Here is a 26,188-nt window from a genome sequence, read left to right as displayed (position 1 = left end):
AACGCATTTTCTTAAACTTAACTATTCCAAAACAGATATGACCATAATAGGCCCCAAATCCCTCACTTCACCAACCTAGACTTTCACTTTGCCTTTGGGAACTCCACTCTCTAACCTTCACTCCACTGCCGGAACCTCAGTCATCACAGACATGGAATAAAATTAAAAATGCAATTATGCCATCTAGTGGCAGAAAAATGACCTCAACACAAATATATATTACACTCGATTTTACAGTACAGCACAACCTATTAATTTTAACTAAATTTTATGATTCATAATGAAATTGTCATGTTTTGGGTTCTGTTTTCCTTGTGTGTCTCCCTTGGTCTTGTTTAAGTGTGATCCTGCCCTTCCTCGTGTGATCCAATCAGTGCCCTCAGCCACTTGTGTCTTGCCCCAGGTGTGTCTTGTTGTGTCGTTAGTCTGTGTATTTAGTCTGCTGTCTCCCCTCTGTCTGTGTCGGGTCATTGTTGTATTCCCCCCTGTGATGATGCCCGTTTTTGCCTTGGATTTCCCCCCCATGTCATGCTGCCCGTTTTGCCTTGTTGTTTTCTCCATGTTATGTTTTTCCGTGCAATTTAGATCTCGCCTTTTGTTTTGTAGAAATTAAAATCCCTTTTTTGATCGAACCTCTGCCTCCTTGCCCTGTCTTCCCGCATTTGGGTCCTCAAGCTCCCCCTTCTTGACAGAAAAAAAACATAACATGGAGAAAACAACAAGGCAAAACGGGCAGCATGACATGGGGGGAAAATCCAAGGCAAAAACGGGCAGCATCACAGGGGGAAATACAACAATGACCCGACACAGACAGAGGGGAGACAGCAGACTAAATACACAGACTAACGACACAACAAGACACACCTGGGGCAAGACACAAGTGGCTGAGGGCACTGATTGGATCACACGAGGTAGGGCAGTATCACACTTAAACAAGACCAAGGGAGACACACAAGGAAAACAGAACCCAAAACATGACAGAAATGACTGTATCAATGACTAAAATATGTAGTCATATTTCTATTTAACAGTGTTTCCACTTTTGTGTTAACAAGAGTATGAAGACTTACTGTAGATTTTATTGTACATTTAGAACGGATTTAAAATTTGCGATTAATTGTGAGTTAACTATTGAAGTCATGCGATTAATTACGATTAAAAATTGGAATCGCCCGGCACACCTTATTTATTTATTTATTTATTTATCCATGTATTTATCTATTTATTCCAAATTAGATATCATTTTGAAAAAAAATGTCACGTTATATTTTCTCTATATTCACCATTCTTTGGTTGACCAGGAAAAATCACATAGTTCTCGTGTCAGTAGAACAGCCAAAGCCATAAAGTCAGTCATAGACAAAGGATTCTATGAGTGATTTTAAATTTAAGTTGTTTTCCAATGTAATAACATTTAGGAAAAATGGATGGATTATGTGAGAAATACAATGATGCTGCTCTCTTAATCGTCATTTTGTCTCACACAAAGCTGTTTGTTTTATTTATTTTTGTAGCTCCTCTTCCAAGAGACCAATCCAGGAGTGCGCTATGAGTACACAATCAGTCAAAATGTTTCCGAGGACAATACCATCCCTGCCTCAGTTTTCTTCTGGAAGTGTGGATCATGGACTGAATGTAGTGCAACCTGTGGAGCGGGTAGGGGAACACGCTTCTTGTTTGAGTTAAAGAAGACATTTTATGCATCTCTTTCTATTTAAAACCTCTCGCAGGTGTTTCTTTAACATTTCCGTGACATGCTTTCATCAAAATGACCCAAGGATCAGGAGGGTGGTGCCTAAGCTTTGCAACCAGTGAGGCTTTGCAGGTTGCCTGTTGTCATTTTGCTGGCAAGTGTATACATAACAGTGGTCTGGATTTCATTGGAGAGTGTACTCGGAACAGCAGACTTGATCTCGCGTGCTTATGTTCAGTCCGGCATTTTGTAGGATAGTGTGACATGTCTTACGTCGTCCTCCGGTTGTAAAAATGGTGTCCGGTGCCACGGGAGTGCACACGCATCGAGTGAAAGCAGTACGACATTATTATGCTGTTTGCATTTATTATGTGCTCACAAAAAAAAAAAGTGCTTACACAAAAGACAAATAAGTACTACGCACTCGTGTTTGGCTCAAGGTACGTACGTTCAATGACAACATACATCGTAGCTTATTTCAAACATTCTTACAAAAACTCCTTCAATGCAGCCATGAAGGACGTGAGCACATTGAAGGGGCTATGTGGAAACATTTTATAATTTATTTGCCAGATAAAAAACCTCTGGCCAGGGGGTGGGCTGAGGTAAGGAGGAGGCGGAGCTTCCCCTTGGGTTCCGAGGACAGGTCAGGCTGACTGGGTCCACCGGCCATGAGACAAAAATTTAAACAAAACAAAAAAAGGAAAGAAGTGTGGCCCTATGGACAACCAATTTGATCTTAATGAGCGGGGCAGGCTTGCGAGGGTGTTGCTTTTTTTTTCACTTGGTTCAATGTTGCAAAACATTGCAAAGATATTTGCCACACACTCTCAAACCCTCTTTATACTCTTAAACCGTTTTTCTTGTCACAAATAATTTTTTTAATTTGATCAAATACATGTACTTTACATTATTGCTTTTATTTCATTATCATCTCTGCCATCTTTTCTCTCTTTTTGACACTCTTTTAGTAGATTTAACACAACAAACACTTTGATCACTCACGATGTGTATACGTATTTCCTAAGATTTGTTTTGTGTCAGTGAGTAAATGTGAGGCTTAAATTGTAAAGTGTTTTGGGCACTATATGGGGTAATTAAAGCGCTATATAGAAATGTACCATTTGTATAAATAAGCACATGCTTTGACAGTGATCTCATACAAAAGCGATAGAATGCTTTCATCTGCTGGCCACAGTAAGTGTTTTTTTTTTGTGCTGTCAAAGCTAAAGCGTTAACTCATTGATTAATCACAAAATAATGTTTTTTTTAATTTAATAAATGTTTGTGTATGACATTCAGAATATTTGTTCTAGTCAAAATATTGGAGTCATTTTTTGTCATTTTAAATTATGCAAGTAATTAAATTATTAGAAAAAGAGGAGGGTGAGTGTGCGGTGGATCAAAAAATGTGCATCCTCATAACATTAAATGTAGAAATAATTAACACATAAGAGGTACTCTTCAAATTTGGTGGGCACAAATGTTGATGAAAAGCCTTTTTAATTAAGCGATTAATTGTGTTTAATCAAAAATTTTAAGATGTTATTAATCTGATTTAAAATTGTCATTGTTTGACAGCTCTATTTTTTTTTTCCAGCTCATTGATGAAACCGGAGGACTTTTCCCCGCCCATTGCAATGTAAAAAAAATAGGATAGAAAATGAATATTATGCATGTAAATAAATGAAAAGCCCTTAAGACGAAACAAGACAAGTTTGCCAGATTTGTGGTGGTTGGCGCAAGCAACAAAATAAGTCTAAAGTTAGCGACTGTATTACACTACCAGTGTTACCATATTCCCCGGTATAATGAGGAGACAGTAAAGTGATGTCAAAATTTGATTACCGCCCAGCCCGACTTTGATTAACCTAACATGCATGTTGTTGGAAGGTGGGAGGGAGGAAGCTGCAGTAGCAGGGGAAAACTAAAGTAAACATGGTGTGAGCTGGAAATTCAAACCCAGAACTTTTAATTGTGAGGAAGATGGTGCTCCTTCAAGTGGAGCGTTGGACCAAATAAAGTTGGTTGTATATAATATTATACAATATTGTAGGTTTTTCCACAAGAAATCTACGAATGTAACTCCGAGTGTGATGACCTCTTTTTATGAGCCCTTCAAATGCCAATTGAGTAGATCAGAGTCAGAGCCCCAGAGGCAGGATTATCCAAAGATAATCCTCATACTTTTGATTTGTTGCGGTTTGCATGTTTTCACTCACTTTGAAAATATTTCTGAGGTTGAAACTCCAAATGAGGCTTTCTCTCTCCAATCAAGCTGTGCTGCCAGTAAATAGATTCATCGACCCCTGACTGACAGGGACTAATAGTGTTGCATGTTACTCGCTCCATGCACATTGCCTTGAGGGGTCTTCAAGTGTGATGGGTTGAAAATGCCACAATAGATACTGCAGGAAGACGTAAATCTGTCATTTGGAGACACTGCTTCATTTGAACCCCCGGCTAGGACAAACCAAACAGCCAATATGCCTTTTTGCGCTACCAAGTGCGGATACTAAGAATGTTTTTTTTTTGTAACCCCGTACATTGTTGTTATTGATTCAAACACCACAACAAAACAATTGCGTGCTTAAAGTAATCCCATTGTGCATCTCATGTTTTCCCTCGAGTGCAAACAATAACAATTTTATTTGTAATGATTTGTCCTTGACTATTCTCTGTAGCAGACTCAACATGATGAAAATAGATTTGTTATTTTATTTTTCTCTTTTCTTTCTTCTGTATGTGCATGTGCGTGATGAAAATAGATGGTGCATGCATGCCGTGCGCAGGAATGCTTTTGGGTCTGAAAAGCTTTCATTTAATGGTCATTCCAGGTGTTCAGAGGCAGATTTTTCACTGTGTGGAAAGAACCAACGGGATAGTGGATGAGTCGTTTTGTGACCCTTTAACCCGACCCGATGACAACCAAACCAGCTGTAACAAGGAGCCTTGTCCAGCCATGTGAGTTTGACGAGACGTTACTTGCAAGTAATGTGTGCACGTTAACAAATTCAAAGGTTGCAGTGTTTTGAGTTTGTCCTTGCAAACCTATTGCTGTCAGAATTAGTCAGTATATTTTGTTTGTGGTCAGGAACATGAACTCATAACTTAAGGACATATTTGTATAAAACTCCACAGAGCCAATGTTTTTCATACGCACAGTAAAATGCCTGAGTCATTGTCTTTGTTTTTATGAAATGTGACATCACAATTAATTCTACAATTCAATTACATTTGTGTGTCTGCGTGCAGGTGGTGGGTGGGTGAGTGGCAGAAATGCTCAGCAAGCTGTGGGAGCACTGGTGTGTCTAAAAGGACAGTGTTGTGCATCCAAGCCATCAGTGTGGACGATCAGAAAGCCCTACAGCCCAGTCAATGTGAACATCTTTCAAAACCTGAGTCAGTTTTGTCCTGTAGCGCAGACATCCCGTGCCCGGCAGATTGGACCACTGGAAGTTGGTCAAAGGTGAGTGTGGCCTGCAATACGACTGTTCGCTTTAAAATGTGGATTTATTATTCAAAATAGTTTCACGTGCAAGATTTCCATCTGTTTTTTCTCCACACATTCATGGTATGTCAGTCAGTAAAGTTCCAACATAGATAACAAAAAAGATTAATTTCAAATCCAAACTACAAGTTTTCCCATTTTTGCCTTCTTACACTCTTGGAAGGATTCCATGATCCTCCACAGCTCTGTTGTCACCGCAATCTTAATGCCAACCACATCTTCAAAAGAGGTCCCTTGAATGACCCCCTTTACCCGATAAAGCTTGAACCATGAAATATACAAGAGAAAATTCAGATTATTTGTAAATAAAGTATTTATTGGTCATTTTGAAAAAACAAAAACACTTCCACATATAACTTTTTATTTGTGTCATATTTGATACATCCGGTAACAATGTTTTAAATTCATACATTTATAACTGTCAAAAATATCAAACATATTAGTATATCCAAAAATCAGAAACAACATTTTCTACCATTAACTCATTCAAATCCCAAAATGTGTAAATACGTTTTTTAATACTTTGTCCTTCACTCCCAAAAATGTATTTATACATGTTTTTTAAATGTTTTTTTATGCAAGAGTAAACAAAATGCTTTGATGCAGCTTCTGACATGAAGAGGTGGCTTAAAGCAATGGTAGTTGTTACAAAAAACGGCCAGCAGGTGGAAGCAGAGTATAAGAGATCAGCCAGGGCAATGTTGCAACAAGCTCTTTTTGCCAGTGTTTTTAACAGGAATGTGAATAATGATGAAACTTTGCTATATTCTAATGTTAATTGCTGCAAAACGGAAACAGATACAAATATACTTCTTTCTTCTTTTTTTTTGAAGAGATTCTAATCTTTCTTTTGGAAGGTTCCATATGTTTATAGCAATAGAACACAATATTCTGTGGGACTTTCAAAATCTGTCAAAATCCAGTATAATGGATCCTTTTATTTTATTTTTACATTTAATATTAACAGTCAGATTCGGCACACATAAAATGCATTTTTGTGAAGTAAATCAAGAAACATGTCATGAAAGAAAGGGTCTGGTATTTTTTCAATTCAATTTGAGGGTTTATATAACAAACAAACATGTGCACATAATTATTGGGAGCCTTGAGATTGGCTGCCGACCAGTCCTCCGTGTATCCCACCTCTCTCCCCAAAGTCCTCTGGAAAATGCTCCAACTCACCAGTGAGCCGAATGAACACAAGTGCTATAGAAAATGGATGGCTGGACAGTTTTAGCATCTTGTATAATTCAGATAGGTTTGTGGACTTGGCACATCTTGACCTGAGAGCATCGTTTTTTCCAAGCGGAAACACTTTTCATATATTATTTGGGTCAGCATTCTGCAACTTTTGAGTCTTTCTTTTCATCTTTCTAACAGATGCCTGAAGGTTTTGTGCCAAAAAGATCTGGTGTTTGGAGTTGTTCAAAATTTCCTCCACCTTGATTAAAGCCCTTGTTCCAGCTTAAGAAAAGAAAAAAAAATTGTGCCCCAGTTTCACAAAATCAAAACATTTCCCTCCCATTCTATTTGAAATATAAAAGCTTCCACATTGTAAAGACTTTAATAAGATGATAGATGATCCTCAAGTCAAAGTTCATAACTGGAAGTTTCAGCATCAATAGTAAAGCATTCATATTATTTATTTAATGTGAAGAAAGGATTAAATAGAGAATGGTGTATTTTTACACCTGGGATTCAATAGGTATGTGTACAGTTTAATATCCACTAAACATGGACATGCATACAGGTATATATATAGCAGTGGTTCTTAACCAAACAGGGTTTTTTCCTGGCTCAAATTGAGGGGTTTGTTGAGTCAGTCTCAGTGGAGACACACACCCGGATCAAATGTTTCATGATGATATGCCCCATTGGGGCAGCACTGGCTGCAGGTAATCACACTCCATTGCTTGGCCCTAACATTTTTGGGAAGCAAGGACAAAGTATTTAAAAATTTTTTTACGAGTTTTGGGGATTGAATGATTTAAGAAAACAGCTGTGTGTGCGTGTCTTTTTTAAAGTGCTCTATATAAATCAAGTTGAGTTGAGTGATGGGAGTTAGCATCCTAACTATGATTTGCATTGCCAAATTGAGCAATGGGGTAGATGCCACGGACTTCCGGGTTTCACACATCAGCATCGTTTCCATCAACTGATGGCCGCGTTCCAACACTCGCACCCCCAACCCTGTGCCCCCCAACCGCGCCTTCCCGCCCATCGGCGGGAGCGTGCAGGGCATCTCAATTCTCTGAAATGCTTTGGACAACTGAGACAGACACACTACACACTCGCTCCCGTCGACGAGAACGCGCAACCGATGGGCACAAATGCGGAAGCGCAAGAACTGTGACGCGGCCCACACGTCGCAAACAGGAAACGGAAACAAAGCTGATGTGTGAAAACCAGGAAGTCGGAAGTCCCGCCTCCTCCGTGGCATATACCCCATTCTAGTCCAGCACAACTAGCTATCTAACAAAACTAAAGGAACACTTCTGCATCTTATGCTGAATGCAGATCGGGAATACACGAAATCAACGCTTTCTCAATTCAAGGTGAAGAGAAACTGATTAAATAAAAAGGCTACTCTCCTTGTTTATTTTATTTACAAGTAAACCATATAGGTACAGTATAGTAATTGGAGGGGGAATTTTTTATTTATTTTTTCAATAAAAAAAAATTTGGGTGACTGTACATAGGAAACTGGTGGGCTTCAGTACCTTAAAGTTAAGAACTACTTGTATATAGTTTAATATCTCAAAAAAAAAAATCTCATTTTACTTTCACAAATAACAAAAAAAAAAAAAACATCAAAACATCACACCGAGCATTTGAGTGGCGATCAGTTATGTAAATATAGGATAAGTAAATACTGCCAGTCATAGGTCGGAGATTGAACTAATGCATTGTCATTTCCTCGTCCCCGCAGTGTTCACTAACGTGTGGAAGAGGAGTACGCCGGCGTAATGTTACCTGCTCCAGAAACACCGGTGTGGACTGCAACCTCCAAAAAAAGCCCATCTCTTTTGGTACCTGTTCACTCCAGGACTGTCCAAAAGTTGTGGACAATTTTGATGATATTGACTGGTCCGGGAGTGGATCGACAAGCGAAGAAGTGTTTAATGAAATTAACGCCATACCTGTGGCCAAACTACCTCCAAAGTACAGTCCCACCTATGTCCAATCCAAAAATGATGATCCAGATGACTTGAATAACATCTTTGAAGATTTTCATTATCACAATAAGATAGAAAGTGAAGACAATTCTCCTCAAGTGGATGACTTTTACTATGACTACAACTTCATCAACTTTCATGAAGACTTATCAGATCAGAGTGGTGGAACAGATTCAGGGAACAGTCGGGAAGATGGTTTTCTGCATGAGGAAGAGCCAACTGGCAGTGTGAGAGACACAACTCATCCTTCGAAACCTACAGAACCACAGAGCATTACTAAAGACAACCTGAAGGACATAGTAGACCCCGGAAAAGGAGAACCCGCTCAAAAGCATTCTGGAAATGTTGATGACTACCTTGCTGAGGATTATCTTCTGCCTGTGTACACAACTCGATCACCGTTGGAGCATTCCTTGAGAAACTCCCCTCTGGGTGGCGCTACCAGGGAGCCGTCAAAGAGTAAAAATGTGGGACATGATGTAGAAAAGGCTGAGAATAACCACAATTCCACAGGGGGGGAAACTCACACCGGGGAGTTGACTGCAACAACATCACATGCTGCTTCAACGCCTGGAATTCAAGCTGAGAACCGTCACACTGTCACAGTGAACTCCCGGGAGGAAGACGACTTCCAAATGCACCAATCTTACACTGTGCCACAATTTGCTACAACTTTAAGCTACACAGTGCCAAAAACTGTTGGAGATTCGGAATTATATCTTAATCAAGCTAACAATGAATCAACAACATTGTCACCTAATCTTGAAGTGGAAAGTCTGCATCCAACGCATCTCAACACAGACTTGATCACCATTAAAGATAATTCCCAAGTGAGTGACAGTGGCCTCAGTGCGACCTCACTGCCTCCCACCGAGTGTTCCACTCATCTCTTTTCCCCAGATCTGCTCATGTCAGGTAATCAAAATGCCCCCGATGACACCATATTGTCTGCTGGAACACAATTCTGGCCGCCTACAAAACAGGAAGGATACACTCAACCTCCCCCAGATGTTTTCCAGCCAGCAACAATAGAACAGACTCGAATGAAAGCTTCCACTCAAAGTACTGCAGCAGATTCCTCTTTGGACACATCATCATTTCCATTTGATGACTATGACTACAGTCAAATTTTAATTCCCTCACTTATTGCGAGTGATCCTGACTCTTCAAATATTCCCCCAATGTTGAACACCGCAGCGACTCGACCTACTACCACAGAAAAAACGACGACGAATATCCCACTAACCCAGCGTGGGTATCTTTGGACGCTTTCTCAGACAATGTCAGAACAAACGCCAGTCGCCACGCAAGTTGCAGCCGTTTGGGTCGCTGGCAACTGGAGCTCTGTAAGTACTCTAGCAGCTTGGCAACAAGCTTTTTTTTTCAGTTTAATTTTGGTCACTGCAGATATTTGAGTAAAAGCAAGATATACAATTTAAAGACTATGCCAAGCATGACAGTGAGGTCACTTGATTGTCTGGTGAGCAGCCTTTTGTTTTTTGGATATGTTTCCATATTTCTGGGCAGTGTTCCACAAGCTGTGGTCTGGGTGCCATCTGGAGGACTTTGACCTGCAGTACTGGCGACAAGTCTAATTGCGACCCAGCCAAGAGGCCCACACCTGCCCAGCGTTGTTACCTGCGCCCCTGCTCCATGTGGAGAGTTGGGGAATGGACGAAGGTGAGTGAGATGGGCCTTGATTTATTTTTCCAGTAATTTTTTGGTGTGTGTACTGAACCGTACTCCTTTGGGATTTTGAATTTGCAATTTGCAATGCTGGTTCATTCCACTTGCTGTTTGTGTTCTGTTTACATTCAACACATTAAGCCAGTTGATGGCTTTGGGGCAGGAAATTGTGATTGATTATTCTGTTTACCTCTAAGGTCCAAACGCTCCGTTCTGTTATTAGTTTGTGACTTGCCTTACAGCAGGAGTGGGCTATTAATTTTCCATAGGAGTTGTGTGAGAAACTCATCATTTAGGTTCAATATGAAAGGAATATATTTTTAAGCATTAAATTGCATCGTTTGCTATAAGCTATAGGTGTTATAAATAGGAAATACAATAAGCAGTTATGAAAATTACATTTGGCATTCAGCAAAATTGTGTCTACACATCAACAGCAGTTTTTCAATTCTGCTGACCTGAGAACCAACATCCAACTTATATTGGCTAGTCCTAGTTTGAGGTAAATCCGCCTGGCCCCATTTCACTCTACAAGGATGTTTCCAATATTTGGTATTGTTTTACTTCCTTAAAAAAATGTCACTGCAGGGTTTGTAAATGTCACTAAATATAGCTACAATGTAGCTAAGTCGACAACACTCAAGACACAGGTTGCTGCTCTTGCTCGTTGGTAACGTCAATACTCCTCCATACTAAAATTAAATTTAAAAAATTGTTTCACAAAACTAGACAATGTGTAATTTTTGTAGAAATTGTGTGTGAAGGCTGAGAGTGTAAATGAATGAATAAAGAAACGTGGAATGATACTGAATGAGTTGGAATACTATTATGGAATTATGTCGTATGGTATTGAATGATAAATGATATAAAATAAATTTGAACAATTTAAAATGATAGTCGTGAGCGTGCAATATGTTACAGTATGAATGGTATGCGATAACATTGAAAGACTGAATTCTATGCATTATGCAATGATGTTGAATGATATAGAATGCGGTAGAATTAGGTGAAATGATAATGGTGAAATTTTAATGGTGAAAATGTAGAATGTTTGGTGAATAGTAGCTTTTGGCATGTTGAAAACCATCCCCAAGGTGAACTGAACTGAGCTGTATGTTTTGAATTTCAATATGGAACGATGGTAAATGTGCAACGTTAAATGTGCCATTGGAAATGAATGCGGAACCATAACCCTCTCCTTGAAAATGAATAAGGAAGGTTATGGGTGGAAAATGCGCAATATTTTGGTGATAAATGTGCAATTTTTACTATGTGAGAATTGGTGGAATGTTGAAAATGGATCTCAAGGTGAATTGAATGAGCAGAACATTTAGAATTTTAAATGGGAGCAAATTATTGAACATTGGAAATGAATGGGACATTTTTGGGTGAAAATGTGGAATTGTGGGAAAACTGTGAATGTTTGTAATGAGAAAAACAGTACCCCTCATGGAATGAATATTTAGAACATAATGAAATTGGAATGAAATTAATTGGATGATTTATGTGAAAGTAAATTATGTCAAAAAATGGGAGGAATAATATTAAGTTGAAGAATAATAATAAAGAATAGGAATAGCATGTGTGAAGGCCTCAGTCTTCACATCATAAAATGATTGCATAGTTGTTTTTTTCATTTATTTATTTTTGACTTGAGGGCCAGTCAAAGACTCTCAATGGGCCTGGTGTGGCCCTCTGGCCATACATTATGCCTTAAAGGCTTGTGCATACATGCATGTTCAATATCCACTCATCGCCAGCAATATTGATGTATTGCTCTCATTTAATAGCGAATCCCAATTATAACCATTCGCCATTGCGCACTTGTTGCTGCAAATTTCAGTGTTACATTCCTGAACTGAAACTTAGAGCTGCAAGGTATATCTATGCCTATTTATGTATTCATTGAAATGAATAAATGCTTCAAGCAGAGCCAGAGGGGCTTTAAAAAATTTAAATACATTTTAGAAAACGAGCAACCAAATGTCGCATAAGCCCACTTAAGAAACAGATACTTTTAGAAGCCACTCTTGAATGCGTATGAATGCATATGTTTTTGCAGTGCTCCAGGAATTGTGGGGATGGTATGAAATTCCGAGAAGTCCAGTGTTTCGACATGCGGGATCACAGACCTCTACGACCTTTCCACTGTCGGGCGATGTCCACCAGGCCACAAAGCCAAACGCCCTGTAACCTTCAGCCATGTCTCGACTGGTACACTTCTTCCTGGGGGCAGGTGCTTAACATAGCTCTTAATTTAAGATATTTGCTCCTCTTGCACCACCTACTCCGCTTGCCTTACGGGGAGGTTTTTGAAATAGAATGTTTCTGACAAAGTGCCATCGTATCACTTTTAAGTCTGCTTGACATTTTGTGATCCTTTTTACTGCATGCTGCGAGGCTGAATACAAGCTAACATGTTTCTTTCCATATAATGTCGAAGAGGGTTTATTCAAAGGTCTTGGTTTGCTTTTTCACCCACCTAATGACAAATAGAGAATATTACAGTCTGTGAAGGTCACCTGTTCGTTTCATTATAGACTGTATGAAGGTTCTCACCTAGTGTGTCCACCATATTTCATAGCTGTTATTCTTGTGTGTGTGTGTGTGTTGAGTTCAGTGTTCAGAGATTTGTGGAGGTGGAGGACAGCAACGATTTGTCACCTGCCCAGAGGAGGACCTTTGTGACCCTGAGCTTAAGCCCAGCAGCATTCAGCCCTGTAATACTCAGCCTTGTGCTCAGTGGCTAACTGGATCTTGGGGACAGGTACACTCCATTAGAACACACACAGTATCAGTGGCGTGCACAGAGATTTTGGGGGAGGGGTGGGGGGGCACTTTTGTGCACAATTCTTACTGACAATTCCGAGATGACGTCACAAGTCAACATGGCCGTCAACGAAATCTATCTGCTCATTGAAAAGCGTTGGATTTTGGATTGTTGTAATTTGATTTGTGAGGATTTTTTTAATTTCAAAATGTGATGAGATGTCGTTTGTATGATAGTCACAGGCAAAAGCATTACAATCTGCCGTTTGTTTTCACCGTATAAAGGAAGCATTTGCATTGTGAAATGCCCGGATGTTCGGAAATGTCAATAGACGTTTTTAAATAAACATCACACACACATAATAATAATTAATAATACCCCACAGCTAGTTTTAATAACAGCCTATTAAGGCAACATGACTGCAAGACTTGTAGCATAGAAGTAATTTACAGTTATGGTTTGTACTAAATAATGGCTAATAATTTAGCTAATAATAGCTTCATGCCTGCTGATTTAGTACAAACTACTTACCCCAAAAAATGTCCAATACAACTAACCTTAAGGAGCAAATCAATATTAAAATGGGACCTTTAAAATGTGCTAAACTCTAGTTAACATGACACTCTCTGACCTTGACTCTGAGTGTGACCTTTCAACTTCATGCGTCTTTGATTTCATCCAAGAGAGCAGAGAGATGCTTCCCTTGACTGCTTGCTGTAGCTCCTTTTCTTTTCCCATTTTCAGCCTCTCCTTTCTAGGCATTATGCTACAATTACTAAATAAATAGACCAATGGGCTCTTTGCACAAATCCACTACTTCCTGAACTCAATACCACTCTTTCATTTCATGTCTTTCGTGATTGGACAAACTGATTAATCTGGGTGTGTCTGGCCATTGTCGTCGTGGTTTCTGAGGTCAGGCACACCCGGATTAATCAGTTTGTCAAACTCGTGCATGGTGCGCGTGTCAGTATGTGCGCTTGAATAAACTCTTCGTTCTTCAGTTTTCTCTGAGTTAGATTTTGGGCTGTGCTCGAAACTGGCCTCTTGTGTTTAGTTTGGTTTTTTTCAGTATTTTTTTTTTCAGTGTTGTTCCTTCGGAAATGTCATCATCATTGCTCTTTATTTATTTTTTTAATTTTATTATTATTATTTTTTTATATATATATAATTATTATATATTTTTTTGGTATGTGTATGTGCGTGCGTGCGTGTATTTGTTAGCTCACCAAAAACCTATTAGAAAAAATCCCATACCGTTCACCTAAACCCGAGGGGACCAAAGAAAACCAAGGAAGGTGAACTCCAGCACCGACCAGACACCACCCACCGGGCCACCCACCAGAATTCTTCCCCAACCCAAGAAACATCTAAATTCCAACAAATCCAAAAAATAAATAAAAATCAGGGAAACCTCAAGAGACCGAAGGAGAGACTGAGGAAAGGAAGGAAGGACAGACGAAGCCGAGTGAGATCCACAGACACCAGCCTCCACCGATTCAATGACCTGAGGAGGAAGCAGATTGTGTCTGAGTTTCGATAGATGCTGGTGTGGTGGATCTGGCATGCATGAAAATCTCCACCAAAGAGGGGAGCCGTCGACCCCTGCCAAGACAGAGCAAGCGCAACACCTCAGGGCCCCCCAGGCCGCGGCAGCGCCAAAGGACGACCCCCGGGCCCCGACAGGGCCACCGGCCGGAGAGCAAACCCAGGAGCAGGAGCGCCCCCCACCCCAACACGGCCCGCGCCCCCGACCCAACGCAGCAGGACAGGGCACTGCAGGCCCGCCAGGCGCCCCACCGGTCCCCAACCCCCGCACCCCCCACGACCCCTCGACCCCCCCCCCCCCCGCCCCCCATCCACCCCCTACATCCACCCCAACCCAGCCCCAGCCGCCCCCAATCCCCCAGACACCCCCCACCCCCAGCACCCCCCCCCCACCCCGACCAACCGGCAGCCCCCCAACCCCCGACCCCCAGCCCCCGGGGACCACCCGCACCGGCGCCGAAGAGGGGCCGGACAGCAGAGCGGAGAGTGCAGCTGCGCCCACCCCACCCCCCGCCGCGTGGAGGGACGGAACACCGGGGGCAGAAGGGGAGATGGGGGCACCGGAGGATGGCCGACACCCCCGAATCCCAGGCCCAGCGGGGGAAGGCCCCGGTCGTCACCCCAGCGTTCTTTGTGAAAGTTAACCCCTGTTACTGAGTCCGCCAGCTCGCCGACTGGCGAACTCTACCCCTAAACCGTGAATGTGACCCCACCCAGTATATATACAAGTGTGTGTGTGTGTGGGGGGTTGCATTAAAATTAGGAGCAGGTGAACCGGAGCCGAGGGAAATGATATTCCCACGCTCCGATCCACCCGCCTCCCAAGCATGTTACTGAGTGTATGTGGTGCATTAAAAAAAAATAGGTAGGGGGGGGGGGGGGGGGACACGGACAGGGGACCGCAGCAATGCTCTATACCGCGGTTGTAGGGTGAAGACGGTGTAGGGTGAAGACGGTGTTTCCACCCTACCCCAACCCCCCAAAGTGTGTTATGTGCCCTATATGTCTATAAAAGTGTATTGTGCAAACCTAGTGTAGTGAGTTAAGAGGAGCGACCAGCAGGGCCCTCCCCAACCGGGCGGGGGCGGGAGGCGCACCCGCCCACCAAGCCCCCACCCATATGGCATATGGGACCAGCCAGGACGCCCACCGGAGCGGGGCGGGCACAACATCAAACCCCAGCCACCACCGCCGGCCCCCGGAGCACCGAGACCCGGGCCATGGATGGAGCCCCCGGGGAGGGGAAGGAAGGTGTACCGGGAGGGAGAAGGGAGGGGGGAAGGAGACGACAAGAAGGGCAGGGGGCAGCGGCAGGGCCGCAGAGAGAGGGGGAGAGGAGGAAGAAGGGTAACGAGGGAGAAGGGACAGGGAGGCGGAGGACGGGCGGGGAGAGGCGAGGAGGGAGAGGCAGCAAGGGGGAGGAAGGGGGAGGGGAGAGGGAACCACCGGGCACCGCGGCGGCCCACAGGCCTCGAACCACGTCGCCGGGCCCAAAGCGACGGACCGCGCCGGAATGGCGCCGCCCCAGACACCAGGGAAACGCAGCACCCCCCAAGAGACCCAGGGAACGGCCAAGACGCAGCCGCCACCCAGCAGCCAACAGAGGGGCAGACCCACCCACGCCCAGCCAGGGGGGACGGCACCCACATAATTAACCCACTGGCATGCCGTGAATCCGAATATCAACCCCTGGTGCCCATCAGAGGCGAATCCGCTCGATCCCGCTGGCAGCAGCCGAGTTCCTGACTATAAAAACACAACCATTAGTTACAAATTGCCAAATACAGAAACATCAATGCAAGTTATCACACTGCTGTGGCTCTCGCTAACAGGCAGAATTAAGTAACCAGGTTTAGGTTAAAAAATTCTATATACGTAGACCATGTTTCTTTAAATTTTGACATTTGGTTTTTATTTATTTATTATTTGTGTTTAGTTTTTTTAGTTTCCATCCTAATTGTGTCACACGCTCGCTAACACAACACTACTATGTCCGCAAGGACGAACATGATCACTCTCCACAACTCCACCCTTTAAAATGCCTCTGTCTTTGAAATACTGATTTGACTTACTGTATGTAGAAGCGTAGGTATTCTATAAAGTAACTATCAGGGGCATTCAAAGAGTACCTGTAGCGAAAAAGTAGTGATGGTGAGATGAAGCCCCATGAAGCATCAATATTTTCAGTCAACTGTGCCGACACATGTACTAGTAAGTAAGTCAACTTTATTGATATTGCTCTTTACAGACAAACATCACAAAGTGCTTCATAATATAATAATTATATATCCATTAATAATGATAGGCCTGTTTGAAAAAGAAAGTATTTATTGCGTTTTAAAAGAAAATCCAATTAGCGGCCCAGAACCAACCCCCGATTGGCCGAGTCCACAGACTGGGCCTCGGCAGAGACTCCACCTCGGCACATTTCGTAAAGATCACTTGGAGAGTAAGTAACGCCTTATATTAGTCATTATTCTAAAATGTCCTTATTTTAGGTTAAAGTGTTACTTCGTAATGTGCTACCAACATTATAGGGGTGTGAATTGCCTAGTACCTTGCGATCCGATTCGTATCAAGATTCATAGGTCACGATTCGATTCGATACCGATTAATCCCGATGCGAATTCTATAAATTGATTATTGCGATTTTTTTTTTTACTCACATTTAGAAAATACTCATCAGTAAACTTGTTCATGTACACTGTAAGATTTGTATGAAAATGTATTTATTTATCTGAAAATTCAGGCTTATAACTGAGCCACTGCATTTAACAAACAGGTTGCAGTCTGTTTTATGTTTGAACAGCACTGAAATAAAATATTAAGGCTTAATGTTCTATTAATATAACATTCTTCCATGCTTAATGTGTGCATCCAAACCTATCCTAAGTAAGACGTTTTGTTGAATATTCTGATAATAAAATCGATTCGGCCGCATATCGAATCGATTCGAGAATTGTGCGCTGTAATATCGCGATATATTGCCGAATCGATTTTTTTCTAACACCCCTGAACATTACTATGACTTTAATCCTCTAGCAACAACATATAATAAATGAGATTGAACAGACATGACTCAGACATACAAGTAAACATATGCTAAATGTGTTTTACACATTGGAACCATTTTGATCCCCGAATGGCACAATTGAATGCACCTAACGGCTGCATCATTCAGCCTTGTATGGTTTTGTGGCATGACACGCACACACACACACCATCCATTATGACTTCTTTCCCAATCACTGCTCATTCTGTTACCTCCCCACATGACTCCTTATACCAGGGCTCACACAAAGGCCTTTTCACAGCCATCTTAATCCCAGAGGCACATCAGCAGAGCCACTGAGAATCATACGGGTTCAGAATGAGCAAAAATGTGATTACATTCCAGAAAAAACAGTGGCCGACCAAATGTTTTGAGCAACATAATGTTTATTCTGCTGAGGGTCATAGGCAAGATGGAACCTAAGGGTGAGAAAAACCACAACGGCAACCCCAAATTCTTCTTAAAGTGAGGCAGCAGTACTAGTAAACTGTGCACAATTGTTTTGGTTGAAAAGCTTACTTTTTATTTTTAGGCATGATGTCCAACATAGAGACAAACAACATACCTGTAAAAGAAAAGGAAAAAAACGGCACTTTGAGATCCAATATTTGCAGTATACAACAAAATACTCACTAATTTGACCCAGTGAATCCATTTTTTTAACATGGTTTTGAGATTTATCTGGAGAAATTGGCCTCAGATGAAATAACAAAAAAAAGGGCAAGTTTGAATGTGGCTTTATTTGTGCCTCCTTTATCAAGTTTTGCCTGATTCCAGTTCTGCTGAAGCCCCAAATGTCATAGTATGCATGAGATGTATGTAATTTGTGAAATGGAATTCAACGGATGCTGGAATGCAATGGCTGCCATACATACAGTACATAAAGAAATCTCTCTTTTTCCTCATATTTGCATCTTAAACCAAACTCGAGACTGCCTCAAATCATGACAAACCATGAAGCCGAATCAACGCCATTATTTATATAACCAAGCACTTTAATTACTTTCTGCAACCTTTGAAGTGCATTATGTGCAAGTAATGAGTGACAAATTCTCCATCCAAGTGTTCGTCTTCCTGTGGCGGTGGAGTGCAGCGGCGACTCATCAAGTGCATTAACACTAAAGCTGAGACCGAAGAAGAGGTGGATCAAACTCAGTGTGACCATGAGGTGCAACCGGCCAGCACACAGAAGTGTAACTTGGATGAGTGTCACAAGGACCATTCCGGTGAGAAAATGACTTGAATTACACGTAATGTCCGCATGATTTATAATTTGGTCAACTCTTGATGGTTTTTGTGTTTTATAACCGAAATTTAAATGCAATTTAGTATAATTACTGAATTAACCTAATTTGCATAACTTGCGTTTGGTGGGGGTGGGGTGGGGGGAGCGGGGGCTGTAGACAAATACAATTATTTGAAACACTATAATTATGTACGTTCCTTTTGGAGCAAACAAGATTTATTACATTCGTCATTTTAAAATGAAAAAGGTCCATCCATCCATCCATTTTCTTAACCGCTTGTCCTCACAAGGGTGAAAAAGTTGCAAATATATAAATTTAAACAACTAAAAATTTGTATTAATCTTTTATTTTTGTTTACGATTATGCCAATTTTGTCAAATTTGCACAGCCCTATTTTGAACCATTCAAAGGTTTTATTCATAACCTTAATTTGTAAGGCTATGAATAAATGGTAGGCTACTTCATTTATATAGCGTTTTTCCCACCGGATTGTGATCTTGAATTGAATTGTGGTTAGGCTTTGCTGCTTGTGGATGTAAAGTGCCCACTGACTGTTGTGCCCCACTCAACTTTTCATGCCAGAGACACCACTTTACCTACTGCTGTAAATTGCAAATTTCAAGTGCATATTACCTATTTTACAAGGAGACACTTAAAATCAGCAGAACCCGCCATTCACACAATTCCATGGTAGCATGCTCATTATACCATTATGTTGCATGCTTTTTGTCCTCTTCTTCTCAAATTATTTGAAGAGAGCTGCTGGTTGAAGCAAAAAGCGCAAAAAAAAAAATCCACTGTTGAATGAGTTTTCTTGTTCAACCTTCAATGATAGGAATCCCTTCTTTGCCTTCAGAAAATAATACCTTTTAAGCTTTTATTAGAGGCGTGCAGAGATTTTTGGGGAGGCAGGTGTCTAATGTTGAAGAGGGGGGCACATGCAACATTTTGTTTTTATTGCGGACACAATACAATACAAGTATAAGGTGTGAACAAAATGCCATGCAAAACTAATTTGTACCTCCCTACTGGACAATTGGTGAAGCAAATCGATAGCTCTTGTTATGGAAATGACCGAGACAATGGACAGGTAAACAGTAATGAGATTGATTTTAGGGTGACATTAAGCTACAACGACATTTTGATAAAAGCTGCAATGCATGCTGTTGATGAGAGCGGAATACTAAAAGGCACTTAAAGGACCTTGAGGGCATTAAGGTCTCCTGTAAAGATGCGTGACATTTTCTTACCCAGACATCCAAATTATTCACAAGAATTCCATCCATCCGTTTTCCGAACTGCTTAATTCAACCCACAAATTTGTATTTCGTGCGCCCATTATAGCTATATATTTTATTACCCCAAATTAGCATTTTAATTGCATGCTTTATCTGTTTCATGGCCACAAAAAAAAGTTATGTTTAGGGCTGCCTTGATGTTAGTGGATTTTTTCTCTGGATTCTCATAAAGGTAAAAATACATTAATTAAAAGTGCCCAACCACCTGTGAGCTAAAACACAATGACACCGCCGTGTTGGACAAGTCTCAAGATAATTTAATGTTTAATGTTTTATCTTAACACATTTCTGGGCAAAGAGATGCAGCGTGTTATCATTGAAAGGCCACAGACAGGCTTTCTCACACAAATGCATGCAAAAATATCTACATGATTGTCCCTGTCTTTTGCGTAAGGATTTTCAGTAATTATACTTTTTTTTATTTTTTTTTTAGTTAATTTAAAGTAACACTAAATACTTTTTGAACCTTCAGTTCTTCTTCTTTTCCTTTCGGCTTTTTCCTTCACGGGTCGCCACAGCGAAATCAGTTGCCTCCATCTAACCGTGTCCTCTGCATCCTCTGCTCTTTAACTACATCCATAAACCTCCTCTTTGGTCTTCCTCTAGACCTCCTGCCTGGTATTTGGAAACTCAGCATCCTTCTGCCAATATACTCACTATATCCACTCTGGACATGCCCCCCCCCCCCCCAAAAAAAGATGTACATAATAATAACATAACATTAAGCAAAATCCAAAAATGAGTATCCAATTGTTTTGTGGAAAACACTACTTCACCTTTATATTTTTATGCAGGATCGTGAGTGGTCGGCGGCAACAATGAATACACAGAGACTTGATATGCTTTTGCTAGAATAATTGTGTCTTTTATTCCCCGCATATAGCAATCAACATTTATACTGTGCTAGGATAATCGTACGTTTTATCCCCCGCAAACAGTAATCAACACCTGCGCTGTGCTAGAATGATTATACCTTTCATTCCCCGCAAACAGCAACAATCACAACTTTATTTGCTAGAATGGTTATACCTTTCATTCCCCGCAAACAGTCGATTTGCTAGAATGATTATACCTTTCATTCCCCGCAAACAGCAACTATCACAACTTTATTTGCTAGAATAATTGTACATTTTATTCCCCGCAAACAGCAATCAATACACAACAACGTTAAGCAGCATAATATGATCATCATCAGCGCTTACCTTGACACTAGACCGGAGAGCCTACGGTCCGGGTAGAATGAGCTGCAACAACGGCTGGGCAATCGTACGTATTCCACAGCTGACTCCGTCCGGACCGTGTGCCGCTCCGTTTTTTATTCGTTAGCAAAAAGTTGTGAGCGTGAGAAACCGGGCTGTCCAAGCCCTCTCCCAGACACTCTCAAAAACATGTTTGCGAAGCAGGGAAGGCTGTAGTATAAACAAGGAAGAGTTCCCAGGCTGATCCCGCCCTTTATTTACAAATTGTTGGGCACCTGGATTCTTATAACAGTTCAGGACAACAACATATCCTTATATAAGAGTTTTCATGAGGACATATCAAACCATGGTTATTTTTCCCTTCACCAATACATGCACACTCTTTTGACCAAGACAAGGCCGAAAACCAACATTGAATGCGCGTGATCTTCAAACCCTCAGGTGGCACAGCATTGAAAAACAAAACCATTGTGTGAAGGTTATTGCCGCCTGTGCTCAGAACCACTTCATTGGCAGTTAACACTGTTTGTCGCTACACTCACAAATCAAGTTCAAATGCAAATCGAAAGTCATATATTAACAACACGCAGAAATGCTGTCATACCTCTGGGACCAAGATATTCTGAGATGGACTGACACAAGTTGGAAAAATTATCTGTGGTCCGATGAGTCCACAGTGAAATCATTGCATTCTGTTTTTATTTATGTTTCATACAACATCTCAACTCGGCAGGAATTGGGGTTTGTACAATTGTAATTTTCAATCATAATGTTAAACTACTGGCACGAAACGGGCGTAGTTTTGCGCCATTGTTATCCCTGCAGGAGGTTACATTTGTAGAGAAGGGAAAAAATTACTGGCAGCAGCACTCAGTAATCAAAGTGACATGAGTTCCTGACTCACATGGACGACACACGTGTCACAATGACCGAAGTAGCAACGTCATTTTGTTGGAGTCTTCTCAGAAAAAGAAAATAAAGACGTGGAATAAGCACTTCAACCACTTCAAAAAACCTCCAGAACAGATTCATTCACAAGAATACAATTGATTAACTTTTCTATTCCCAACACGGCTCTTCTTGTGAATAATGTTTTATTTGTGCAATTTCAGTCAAGCTTTTTTAGGGCATGTGACGCCGTTTAGAACATCATGGTAATAAGCTTAGCTAGCTTCATTGTTTTTCTTTTGAGAAAAAAAAATAGTTCGTCCCATTAAAAAAATCTTCTTTTTTTGCGTCAATTTATGCTAATTAGGGTCTTTAAAGGGATACTTGACTCATTGAGCCATTTTCAACAGTAAGAAGATAATATTTTGTCTATAATTAAAGTTGCAATATGGAATTTTTTTTCCCAAAAATATCTTTACAGTAGCCTTTTTATTTGACCGTTTATGACTGAAATTTCTTCTAATTAGCAGATTAACCTTAGCTGTACACAATGTGGACTCCTGCAAGCCTCTGGCCAATAGTTTTGAGACTTGATTCGGGTTCAAATTTCCCGCGGTTGTGATGTCGTGTGTGCGTTGTGTATGTGACGAAAGGTATGGGCAGTTTCATTTTTTGTCAGCAGGTGGCAGTAGCGATTCAAAATGTAATATTCTACTTCAGTAGCTTTACTATGATAACTTCATTATTTTTATGAACAATTACCGTAATTTCCGCACTATAAAGCGCACCTAAAAGCCTTTACTTTTCTCAAAAACCGACGTGCGCCTTATAATACGATGCGCCTTATATGTGGATCAATATTGGTTAAGTATAGCTTCCGTAGTCAGGGGGCGTCGCCAGCGGTTAGAACGGTAGTCCCACACCTGAACAAGGCTGTGAGATATTGTAAATATGGATATTAACGTTTGAACAATGTTGAGTTATTGTTATATTATTAATACAGAACCATATTGTGATTGCACTACCAGTAACTTGTCTATGGAGTTTGTATTGTATTATCGGTAATACATATTGACTGATTAACTCTAGCTGCAGCGAGTGGATGCTTAACGCAACCCCAGCCACTACAGTAGCTTCTATTTTATGCGCCTTATAATGTGGTGCGCCTTATATATGGAAACCTCCGTTTAGTATGCCAAGGTGCGCCTTATAATCTGATGCGCCTAATACCTTTAAAAACACATTTTTCTACTTGCTGTTCACTGAAGATGACATCACCTGTGCTGAGGAAACAGGTAACAACCAATCATGGCTTAATTTGCTGACCAAACCCAGAAAACAGGTAAGCCGTGATTGGTCGTTAACTATTTTTTCAGCACAGGTGGTGTCATCTTCAGTTGACAGCAAGTGGAAAAAATTGTTTTTAAAGGTATTAATTGTACATGAAAAATAATAACGTCATCAAACAAATTCTAGACAAAATATTAACTTTTTACTGCTGGATGGCTCAATGAGTTAAATATCTCTTTAAATTAGCTTCTTTATGAGAAATAAGTCCAAAATGGAATTCAGTATGTACATAAATGTGTGAAATTTTGTAGCGATACTGTATGTTGATGTTACAACTGATCCTTAACGTGACACATTCAAGTGTGTCATGCTTGAAAGCAGTGGACTGCTGCAATGAATGATACATGACTAGCTCCTTCCAGATCTTGTTTTACATCATCATAACATCTCAACTCACATCACCCATTGACGATGTTCCACATTGCACTTTGTTGATTACTGTTCTATATTAGGCCTGCTGCAGCCCTAAGGATGATTATGGGCAAGGCGCGGGTCAAGCCTAGCCAATAGGAGAAGAGACATACGCAGGAAATGAGACATATTTAGTTGCAGCTGGTGCCTTTACAGCCCGCTAATGTAATCAAGCGTTTATCATGTGCATACACGTTGAATCCACAATATCAGAACATATTTGATGGTTTGCAGTTGCTTAGGTTTACAGTGGATGTTTTCATATTGGGTTGTCTCTTAAGAAAGACAAATCCATAGTGCTCACTGAAATATTGTAAACTTACAAAAGACAGAATTTTTTGAATATGAAAATCAAGCATTGTGTTTTGGCTCACATCCTTAACTGCATATTTCATCACTTTTCATGAATGTTCAACAGCTAATTCAATGTCCAGAAAAGCAAGACAGCACTAAACATTCTGTAAATATGATACATTATAGTACAAAAGTTAGATGTTGTTAGTTTGTTTTTAAACTAATGACAATCTTGCATGGTTGGAATCAGTAGCAAGTGGAGTGCCTCCACCCACTGTTGTATGTCCAGTCCCAGTATGCATGTTATATTCAATGTTGGAGTGAGTGAGTTGGCAAGCAAGTCTTTATCCACAGTCAGCCTCTATTTAAATAAGCGCAATGTACAATCTGAGCGGTGTTGACCTTGATTGTCATTTACATTTTATTCTCACCACATGTTACACACATGTCTTTTGGATGATACATTTAAATTGTATAGGCCATGTTCTCCCTATGCTTGCATGGCTTTTCTCCAGCCCCCGACTCTAAATTGCTTATGAGTATGAATGTGAATGGTCAATTTGTGGAATATGCACTTTGATTGGCTGGCAAGCACCAAGGATGGATGGATAGATGGATGGATGGATGGATGGATGGATGGATGGATGGATGGATGGATAGCACATCAAGGCGGTCAGAAAGCATTCTGTAGTGGTCTAATCGAGTAGTTACTGTGATTTTTATTCTCCACACTTTCCCCCACATAATACTTCCGATTTACACTGTTCAAATTTCAACTTGCTTCAAAAATTAACGCCTTCGGCTGATTTGACATTACTTACAGTACTCGCACAATTTAACGTTAATATCATCTTTTCCCCATTCATTTTCATTGGGACTAACATTGACATTTTTTTAAGTCCCACTTTCCATGCCCACTCTCTCTACCAGCTCTCTGATACTGCTCAATGGCGCGCTTGGTAAATTGCATTGTCCAGTAACCAGAAGGTTGAGAGTTTGAATCCCACCTCCGACTGTACATAGCAAATGTATCCATGGCTATTATGCTAAGTGATTACATGCTAACCAACTGACTTTGAGCAATTGCCTGTCACATCATAAGACCTGGGTTCAAACCCCGCTTGGGCAACTCTTTAGTACAAATGCAATACTGAATACTCAACGTTGTCAAATTATTTCACATCCATTACTTTTGATGTCATTTGTCATTGTTAAGTTTTTACTCCATTCTATATTCACAATTCAAATTCAACGCAAGCTTTCAGTATATACAGACGTATTCATGACAATCATATACAATGTCACAGATTTTTCTGCAGCAGTAATGGCACAGTGGTTTGAGCAATTGCTTGCCAAACCAGAAGACCTGGGTTCAGACCCCGCTTGGACAACTCTTTAGTATGAATGCAATATTGAATACTAATTATTGTCAAATGATTTCACTATTAATACTTTGTCATTTTCACATAATTTTAATTTACTTCATAAGAATTCAGCTTTCAGCATTCCCACACAATTTCTGCAGGAATTGCACTTAGTTTAGTATGATATAGAAATAGTATTTGCAAATCCACAATTGTGTGCTGTACCTACAGTATATGATATACCGGTATATTTTATACACAAGTTACTGACCTCAAAACGCTACTGATCACGTTACAGCATGTGCAGCTTATTGTATAAAACATGGTATAAATGTCTCCAATATGTGGAGAGATATGGAAGTACTTTGAATAATGGCATCCAAGATAACTTTCAAGTGTTACATTATCTTGGTAGAAAATGGCTCATTCAGAAAAGATCAGGAACTGCAGTTAAATATTTGAGTGGTCTTCTTTTAAAGCCATTAGGCTCCCGCTATGGCCTTCAGATATTGGAATTTGAAAGCGTGGGCTGTTAGATTTTTTTCTCAGCCCCCACGGAGGCACTTTTGACACAAGTCGGCTTCTGTGAATACCTATTGAGCACTGTCTGCCACTTCATGATGAGACAAAAAGACATTGAAAGCAATGACTGGATGATTCCGAGAGAATTCTCTCAATCTTGCTGAATGATTATCGGGCTC

General features: G+C 40.7%; 1 protein-coding gene across 1 annotated transcript in view; it reads left to right on the top strand.

The window, feature by feature from the left end:
• adamts7 (a disintegrin-like and metallopeptidase (reprolysin type) with thrombospondin type 1 motif, 7) overlaps window positions 1-26,188 on the top strand; it is a 92,411-nt gene that overhangs the window by 62,108 nt on the left and 4,115 nt on the right. The window contains exons 16-23 of the mRNA XM_086071613.1: window positions 1,515-1,656; window positions 4,531-4,657; window positions 4,949-5,162; window positions 8,134-9,726; window positions 9,908-10,060; window positions 12,129-12,302; window positions 12,687-12,833; window positions 18,500-18,662. Of these exons, the coding sequence (XP_085927739.1) occupies window positions 1,515-1,656; window positions 4,531-4,657; window positions 4,949-5,162; window positions 8,134-9,726; window positions 9,908-10,060; window positions 12,129-12,302; window positions 12,687-12,833; window positions 18,500-18,662 (2,713 nt within the window). The remainder of the gene's footprint in view (window positions 1-1,514; window positions 1,657-4,530; window positions 4,658-4,948; window positions 5,163-8,133; window positions 9,727-9,907; window positions 10,061-12,128; window positions 12,303-12,686; window positions 12,834-18,499; window positions 18,663-26,188) is intronic.

Source organism: Leptonotus elevatus, chromosome 3 (genome assembly GCF_054856555.1).
Source record: "Leptonotus elevatus isolate MCC_2025b chromosome 3, RoL_Lele_1.0, whole genome shotgun sequence".
Lineage (NCBI taxonomy): Eukaryota > Metazoa > Chordata > Actinopteri > Syngnathiformes > Syngnathidae > Leptonotus > Leptonotus elevatus.
Note: the sequence above shows the minus strand (reverse complement) of the source record. Positions and strands in the feature narration are given on the sequence as shown.